The sequence below is a fragment of the Brachyhypopomus gauderio genome, chromosome 14 (genome assembly GCF_052324685.1).
Source record: "Brachyhypopomus gauderio isolate BG-103 chromosome 14, BGAUD_0.2, whole genome shotgun sequence".
In the NCBI taxonomy this organism is placed as follows: Eukaryota; Metazoa; Chordata; class Actinopteri; order Gymnotiformes; family Hypopomidae; genus Brachyhypopomus; species Brachyhypopomus gauderio.
The window spans coordinates 13,940,526-13,949,183 of record NC_135224.1 but is presented as its reverse complement, the minus strand read 5'-3'; the positions used below and the strand labels follow the sequence as shown (position 1 = coordinate 13,949,183).

The 8,658-nt window shown below is 41.5% G+C and overlaps 1 protein-coding gene across 7 annotated transcripts in view; it reads right to left on the bottom strand.

The window, feature by feature from the left end:
* tep1 (telomerase-associated protein 1) overlaps positions 1-8,658 on the bottom strand; it is a 30,703-nt gene continuing 22,045 nt past the window's right edge. For 4 of the 7 annotated variants that reach the window (XM_076971955.1, XM_076971954.1, XM_076971952.1 and 1 more), the window contains 20 exons: positions 8,537-8,636; positions 8,292-8,447; positions 7,973-8,182; positions 7,727-7,783; positions 7,515-7,641; positions 7,015-7,245; positions 6,684-6,841; positions 6,451-6,558; positions 6,180-6,284; positions 5,904-6,030; positions 5,717-5,796; positions 5,331-5,484; positions 5,105-5,229; positions 4,725-4,846; positions 4,297-4,431; positions 4,095-4,191; positions 3,533-3,701; positions 2,624-2,706; positions 2,245-2,349; positions 1-2,144 (listed from right to left, as the gene is read on the bottom strand). In XM_076971955.1, the coding sequence (XP_076828070.1) occupies positions 2,025-2,144; positions 2,245-2,349; positions 2,624-2,706; positions 3,533-3,701; positions 4,095-4,191; positions 4,297-4,431; positions 4,725-4,846; positions 5,105-5,229; positions 5,331-5,484; positions 5,717-5,796; positions 5,904-6,030; positions 6,180-6,284; positions 6,451-6,558; positions 6,684-6,841; positions 7,015-7,245; positions 7,515-7,641; positions 7,727-7,783; positions 7,973-8,182; positions 8,292-8,447; positions 8,537-8,636 (2,569 nt within the window). In that variant the 3' untranslated portion in view covers positions 1-2,024. Of the gene's footprint in view, positions 2,145-2,244; positions 2,350-2,623; positions 2,707-3,532; positions 3,702-4,094; positions 4,192-4,296; positions 4,432-4,724; positions 4,847-5,104; positions 5,230-5,330; positions 5,485-5,626; positions 5,797-5,903; positions 6,031-6,179; positions 6,285-6,450; positions 6,559-6,683; positions 6,842-7,014; positions 7,246-7,514; positions 7,642-7,726; positions 7,784-7,972; positions 8,183-8,291; positions 8,448-8,536; positions 8,637-8,658 lie in introns of those variants that run through there. The other 3 variants (XM_076971956.1, XR_013120790.1, XR_013120791.1) reach the window with 3 other exon arrangements.

The window sequence follows — 8,658 nt, the reverse complement described above, 5'->3', positions numbered from 1 at the left end:
TGTCCACAATATATGCACATCTTCAATGCACAAATACCATCCATTTAATGAGGAATTGGGGGTCTGGTTGTAGACATTGACCTTTAATGTATACCAATGGAATGTCACATGATCCAGAAATTTCAAGATGGAATGGAAGTCAATATGTGTGCTTACAGCTAACAGAAATAACATGGACTTTATTAAGTATACAAAGGTCTGTTTCTGATATGAAATCAAGTGCTAACTCTGTGCTCAGATATCTAGTGATACATATCTGTTAGTACAGCACGTCGGAAAAAAATCATTTAATAAAAAGACTTACTTTAATAAAAGATTAAAGACTTTTAAAAGATTTTTTAAACTCTAAAAATCTATCCGGTCGGGTGACTGAACACATGATCAAATATACTGAATCCCAGAATCTTTTGTAATTGTCTGGTAGCAAAAATCAGCAGTTTTTAAAAGTGCCTGACCACTTGTAAATGTCCATGAAATTTACAAGCATCTAAAAGGTTTTTCATCAGCTAATTAAATTAATCACATTTTAAAGCTTTAATGATGGGGAAAAAAGCACAATTGTTTACCTTGGAGTAACCTTGAGTTTCACTGGAAATTAGATGAGATTCATCAGAAAATATTTCTGACTTGAGCCATCAACACAGAAATATTGTGTCACTTGGGGGTTTGGCTAGAAAATCTGGTGGGGCAATTGTAGCTTCGATGTGAAGCTACAATTTCCTATGTTGGTATATTGGAACCCCCCTGGCGTGTATAAGTGTAAATTGTATGTTGCTGTATTTTTTGTGTGTAATTTTATTTGATTGGTTATGAGGTTAATTTGCCTGCTTGGGGTTTTTGATGTGGAATTTTAGATACTTTGTATACCACTATTTTAATATATTTGAATACAAATTTTTATTCAAATACATTTTATTTAAAAAATGTATTTGAATACATTTAATTTCATTTATTAGTTTTATAGAGGAAGGGGCAGTAACAAGTGTCGAAATGTTTGTATTGGTGGTCCAAGCTATTGGCAGCCATCCTCCAGTCTAGAGTCTCCCTGGCTCCTTGTGGTCGAGGCATGGTGGATGCCACTTGAAGAGTAAAGGAAGATATTTTTATATAATTCAGGTCATTCCCATATCTTCAGGAGTAAATGGAACTCCCATCAATAGGCCAGCTATTTATACACCCAATTTTAAATAGTACCACATTATAAACAAGAATTAAGAACACAATTAGAACAAACAATAAATAAGGAATAGAAGCAGAATCATATATAGTTATAAATCTCCTGTATCTTCAGTAAATTTTATTGACACCAAGTGTGAAATCAAAGAAATCAGTTTTTATAGATATTATAGATGAATAAACTAAATAAAGTGTATTGGGAAACTTTATTCAATCTTTCCATTAATCATGTGGCATTAGATCCAGATGAAAATAATAAATGTATTTGTAAAATTAAATTCAGATATGAAAATGAACAATTTCCATAAGTGTGTAAATCCCATATTTTCAGAATATTCAGCGTTGGAAATGTTTTAAATCTAGTTATGGACTGGTCCATAACACAGAACTTACTCCCTTAATGCATAACCACTACACCCTATTGAAACTTCAGAATTAAAACATAAAAATAAATGTTCATTCCTTCATAACGTTACTTGCAAAAATGAAAGTCAGAGTTAAATTCAGTGTAAATATAGCCACAAACCCCAGGCCTAGTTTCTGGACATGAATTAAATGTAGTTTTGGACTAAAGGATGATTCAGCATTGGAAATTCATAAATAAAGTTTTAGGCTTAGTCCAGGCCTGGTCATAAAGTTCAATTGCCTTAACAAACACTCCCTAAATATCACTCCCTATTGCCACCTCACAATTCTAACTTTCTAAAATGCTAAAACAAAACAAGTGCCAAGGAGTGTCACTTCATACACAATTATGTATTACATACACAGTGGAGTTGTCTATTAAACAAGATTAAAGTGCTGTTTCCAAAAGTAACTTGCATGCAGTGCAGCTGTCGTTAAATGCATCACCCAATCCAGGAAAGGAAGTACACTTGACCCAGTGTGTCCCCACACACCAGCTGCCTGGGGTCATCCTGATTCACCTCCAGCACCTCCACTGGAGCCTTGCACACAAACCGCCCCACCTGGTGGAGGACAGAGGTTCAGAGAGATCACACATATACTAAATGGCCAAATTAAAAAAATAGCTAGATGATGCATCTGATGAGCTAGAAATAAAAGCACCTGCTTCTTTGTGTTTCTGTCCCACAGTTTGACAGTCCTATCATAAGAGGCAGAAATGATGTTGCTGTCTGTGAGGCGTAACACACTGACTCTCTCACTGTGTGCCTGTAGGGGGCAAACCATGTTTATCTATAATCTCAAACGGTAGCTTTAATGTTTTCATCTTAAAGAAGCAATAAGCAGAATATATTTCTGCAAAATGCAATATCAAATACTTCAGCAATAATGCAATATCAGAGTCTTTAAACAGAATATGGTTAGTGGTGTTGCACGACCAGTGGAAACGCTGCATACTATCCTTCATTGTTCTTCTTTTAGGCTTCTTTGAAGTAAATAAATGAGGAGGAGAGAGCACCACAGAGAACAACAAATAACTCACTTTTCTTTGTTCACTCCAGGCAGCCATCCTTGGTGGCTGGTTGAACCGCATGTATCCTTTGGCATCTCCACATACAATAAACCCTTTAGACAAAACAAAGTTTGGTCTCAGAACCACCAGGAAAACTTGGCACGTGACAGATCTACAATGCATGTGTAATCAGCTGAGCATTTTGTGCATTTTGTGCAGCTTGGGTTCTAGCAATTTGGTGTACTGGTTGAATATTGGACCGGATAATAGGTATGTGGGGTTTTATTGGTGTTGGTTTGATGTAATGGGCACCCTGTGGAAGTTAGGATTGCCGCAGGTTATGAGACGAGATTTTAATATTTTGTTTTTGTACGTTAGGCAAACGTAATTTGTTAACCGGGGGAGCCGGTACAAATTCATTAAAGGGAATCTAACCCTGGTTCACGCTGTTCCGCAGACATTTTAAACATCCAGGCCTTATGCAAAACGAACAGGCATTAAAATGACAGGCTTAAAAAGGTTCATTTCTTCCAATTGCTTGCGCCCCACCTGCAATACCCATGCGCCCCACACTTTGAGAAACGCTGGTCTAATTAAACTTTTGGAGTGTGAGATAAGAGCAAACACTGAACTACAATAAGCAAGAGAAACCTAGAACAGCACAATGTCTACCTTCTCATAAATAAAGCCGTTTTTAAGTCAAGTGGACTCTGCCACATGCATAGAGGAGCTTTCACACATTCAAAAACAAAAGAGATTTTCTGATTGTAACCCTGTAAATCCCTATAAAGGTCACCCTCAATAGAATTTCAGTCATTTAACATTTAAACCACATGCAGTTTGTTGGGAATAAACAGTGTGTCAACATAACTGCTTTATTGCTGAAATATGACCATTTAGAGTGGGCAGAACTTAATTCTTTTCACAGCAAGAGCAAACCTTTGTGCATCGCAGCAGCCGTAATGCGAGCATTCCATGGCTTAAACTGGCCTTCTCGCGAGTTCTCAGACTGCATCTCGCTCTTCTCCTCATTACCGTAACTGTTTTCCACAGGTAATGTAACGCTGAAGGTAGATGAATACCAGGGTTCCTCAGGATCTATACACAGCTACAGGAACACAGGAATAACAAACACCACTAACCATAATGGTCATAATGCAAAGTAGTGGCAGTGGTGACATTAATGTGATGTGGAGCATTTGCTCATGTCTCCTGAGGCCAGACTATCTCATAGGCCAATGTGAGTAGCTGAGAAAGAAAATGTAGGAGCTGGATGCAATGCAATTCTGCATTATATCATAACGGGCCTTGAGAGAAAGATGTTTTTGCTGATAAGTACAACTTAATGGTTACAACAAAGACAAATGTTTTACAAAGCAGAGCTTTTCATACTTTTTGTAGACCTTTAAAAATCTTCTAAATTGAAGGAGTAAGGACCCAAATCATCTCTCAGTTCAGCATGTGTGCTTACAGTATCTGTGTATGGATGGAAGCTACTCACAAAGAACACCAGCTGGAGCTCACAGTCCTTTTCTTCCAGAACCCAGATACTCTTTTCATCATTCTTCACAATTCCCAGAGGTTGCGTTTCTTCTAAACTGCAACAACACAACATGCACTTTCCACAAAAGGAAGAATGTGGGAAATATTGGAAATGAATGTGCTGGAGGGTATGGTATGTATGTGCGTGCGTATACACATACTTATCAAATCTTCTCTCATACTTGTCAGAGCAGACATCAATCATTTTTGAGTCAATACACACTCCCAGCAGAAATGTTCTGTAGTACAGGTAAGCAACTGGAGACTCCACAGTGTATGAAGAAACTTTGGACAGACTACAAGGGAAAATTAACAGAACCATAATTAACAAAACAAATAATATTCCTGCTTACTTTTAAGAAGCTCAGAAAAAGAAATTACTGGTTATATGAACCAATGTGAATGGGGGGAGGGGGATAAGCAACATAAAAGTTTTCCAAACCAATCCCTCTCAAGAGAACAACATATCAATTTGTTGTTGCCTGATTAGAATGGAAGGTGACAGAGAGGTCAGCTTTTGACAGGGCATGGGCTGATCTTCAGGATAAGAAAGGGAAAGGATCTGTGGATGAGTAGAACAGATGAATACCCAGCCGTGCGTTCCTGAGAGTCCCATTCCAGGTTCCACACAGTCACTGAACAGTCACTGGATCCCAGAGCGATACGCAGTTCAGGCAGAGCGGTGATTGCTTGAATGCTGCTGTTACTTATCTAGTGATCACAAACACACACAAAATTGTACACATATTTCACGCGCACACACACACACGCAGAGCAGAATACGGACATACCTCAAGAACACACCAAAACATCACTTAATTAAGAGAAATGACTGATAATGCCTGAATACATACCTACTAAGTAACTGTGACTGATCATAAAATATTTTTAGCTCTGGATTTATTGTGGGCACTGATGTGACACCTGTGGCCATAGTGCAGTAATACAGGGCTGGTAAGCATGTCTTACCTTAATTGAGTAAACCACTAAGTTGTTATGCCATAACTCAAGTCTGCCCGAGATGTAACCACACGCCACCAGTTCCCCTCTTTCCAGAAAACAGGCCACAGTAACGGACTTTCTACGGGGCTTCACTATAATCAATAGAAATTTCAGTCAGATTCACATTTAGAACACAAAGTGTTACAAATGTTTGGGTCTTGATCCATCAATGTATGAAATGCATCTCCCTCACCTCTAGCGGCTGACTGGGGAAAATGTGCACCTATAGCAACACTCCATGTTCGAAGTGAGCAGTCCTCAGACACGGAGAAGAACTGTTGGCCCCGCCCACCCACTACAGCCAGGACTGCACCACTGTGTTCAGAATAGGAATTAAGATGCTTCACCTTCACATGCCAGGGGAGGGGGGGTGGTGGAGGGGGTTACAGGGAAGGACAGAAAGAGACAAACTTAAAACCCTTTTGATTTTTTGCTTAATTATATGCATTATGGTTGTACTAAAAGGTTTTTTAAAGGGCAATTATTTGCCTTGTTTGCTAATGTAAATTCCCCCTGGTTGTAGAGCCGAGCCTACTACACTGATGGTGGTGGCTGTGTTCAGGTTTGAGAAATGGCTACCTGCAAAGGGTGCCAGAGTTTTACACTTCCATCTGCAGATGCCGTGGCAACCAATAAGTCCTGTGCTCCCTGGTCCCCTTCTGGGGCCGCACAAAAGTGAACAGAGGCCGATGGTCAGAGGCTTATGATCGCGCGGGTCAAAAAAATGCATGAAATACGTATGTCTGTGCGCTGTATGCAGGTCCACCTGGTGTAGAGATGACAGTGGTGCTGTGGAGGCTTGAGCAATGGGCCTGGATCTCAGTGATCATCCCCACATCTGATTTCCACACTCTCAGAAGCCCATCAGCAGAGCCCAGGATCACATAGTCTTTCTGGAGAGATGCAATAAAAATAAAAAAAATCAAGGTCACACTCTAAATTCACATTGCACAACACACATAAGTGCGCACTCCCGAGGGGGCTCACACAGGCGCGCACACACACAATCTGCAACGCCTCTCCTGACGTGTGGTGGGCTTACCCAGCAACGCAGTGTGCTGAGAGAGGAAGTAGTCGACACTTTTCGAATACAGCTTCCTGTCGTCAAATCCCATAGACACAGCGTGCAGTCAGCAGAGCAGCTCAACTATAGCGGGACCGGCACAGATGGGATTAGAATAGGTGCTATAATTCCCAGATCATAAAGTTTTGTAATGATACATTAATGTCTACATTATTACTGTAGTAATTAGGGCTCGTTTACTTTATAAACTAAATGCATCTCCTAAAAGATGCAAGTGTCCTGTACTCACCATAGCAGATGGGGTCCAAGCACAGCCTGTGATGCAGTCTCCATGGCAATGGGATAAAGACAGAGAGCGAGTTGGAGGGGAGGATCTCACCTTCCACACCATCAAAGTCTAAAACAAAGAAACCCTCATCCTGATTTTTATCAAACCAATATAAAACATGTACATATGATTAAATTGCCTAACATAGATGAACATTAAACTGAACCCAGGGTGGTCCCTGTGTCTGCCTATACCTGATCTTTCCCTCCAGACAGAAGATGCTCTCCATTAGGACTGAAAGCCAGGCATGTGACCCCTTCACTATGACCTCTCAGAACCCATGTCACATTTGGTTCAACCCAGGGGTCAGAGGTTAATTCATTCTTCCGCCACAATGCAATTGTGAAGTCATCTGCATAAAAAATTAACAAACAAAAGAACAACCAGATATGCTTGTGTGAATCAATTTTTGAAGTATATTTTCTCAAACTTCAACCATATTTCCATAAATTTTAATGGTGTATTTCATATTTGCAATTCCTGACAGCAGTGGGAAGGACCAGAGGTAAATGCGTTTTTGCCAACCTGAGGCAGATGCCACATAACTGGTGTCTTGGTCAAGGGCAAGAATGGCTCCTTTCTGGACTCCAAAAGACCCTCTAAGTGTGAGGCTCCCTGCACCAGCTGCCTGTCTTGTCCAGAGCTGGAGACGGTGGTCCGAGGCCCCAGACAGCAGCAGGTCACCCCCGTTGGGCTCCAGCCACAGCAGGCATGAAAAGGACACCTGCAGGTCCTCAGTGGACCACACCCTCTCTCCTGCACACAGGGGGCTGGTCTCATTCAAGAAGTATAGGCTAGCATGTTTCATGAATTAAGCACATTAAGTATGTGTATATACAAAATTTGGTGTGTATGTAGGATTGGATCATTTACCAACACTCCATGTCTACACAGATCCCTTGACAAATAACCATTAAATCTCATGACATCTCATGACTCACTAAAATTATTTTTCTGCCTACAATAATTATTTTGTTTTACTATAATAATTATACTTGGAACTGAAGTTGTCTCAGTGTCATCACCTGACTCCAAGTTGAAGAGCCTCATGCCATCTCCACGGTAACCCACGGCTGCGTAGCCATTAGCTACAGCCACAGAGAGAGCTTCGGCTGCTGCAAGAGGTCTGTCTACATCTCGCCTGTCCAGGGTCTCGTTTTGTAAGAAATTATTAATAAATAATTATCATCATCTACCAATAAGAAAAAAATATATAAAATATAATAGCAGAACTTACTGTGCGCTCTCGCAGCATGGAAACAAAACATCCAAGACGAGCTGACCACACCTGGACCTAAACCCAGTAAACAGAGTCAAAACAGAAAACCCCATATTCTCTGTGCATCTACAGATCCAACTAAGCAAGAGCAGGGTGACCCAAGTGCCTAAAACGGCAGGGAGGGGTCTTTAATATGTCAACAGGAAAAGGCTATTCAAGCCTGTACCCTCTGGGTACCAGTAAACACAGCCGAGTCTTCCTCACCGTGCCGTCTCGTCCCCCACTGAGCAGCACGTCTCCATCTGGCAGAAAGCAGAGGGCTTCGGTGCTGCCACAGTGACCCAGGTAGCTGCCCACACAAGTAGCGCCAGTCAGCGCCCACAAGCGCACCTCACCAGCCAGACAACCTGAGCAGAGCAGGGGGGAGGGGGAGAAGGCGATGCTGCGTACAGAGCCCTGGTGACCCGACAGAGTCTGAGGGAGATGGAGAGACATGGAGAGAGAAAAGGTTATTTGAAATCTCCAGAGCAGAATGATACATAAGCACATGGTTTGTTGGTCCTGCCCCAACTGCCTCCCTCACCATGTGGATCTCCTTCCTGAGCCAATCCCACACACGGACTGTAGCATCCCAGCAGCCAACAGCCAGCAGTTTGCCCTGACGCTCAAAGGTCACACAGTTCAGAGGAGAGGGGTTCTGGAGACATGCCACCTCCTTATGTTTCTGGGAAGACCACACCTGTGCACAACCATTTTAAGCAGTCCATGTTAAAATGTAAAGTTAGTCTGAGCACAAACAATTTCTGAATATATCCCAGCAAGTCTGACCTTTAGATTGAAGTCTAATGAGACGGTAGCAAAGTGCTTCCTGTCCGAGCTGACATCACATCCTGTGATTTCTTTTGAGTGGGCGTTCAGATAAGCAGTCCTTAAGAAAACAGGGAGCTTGC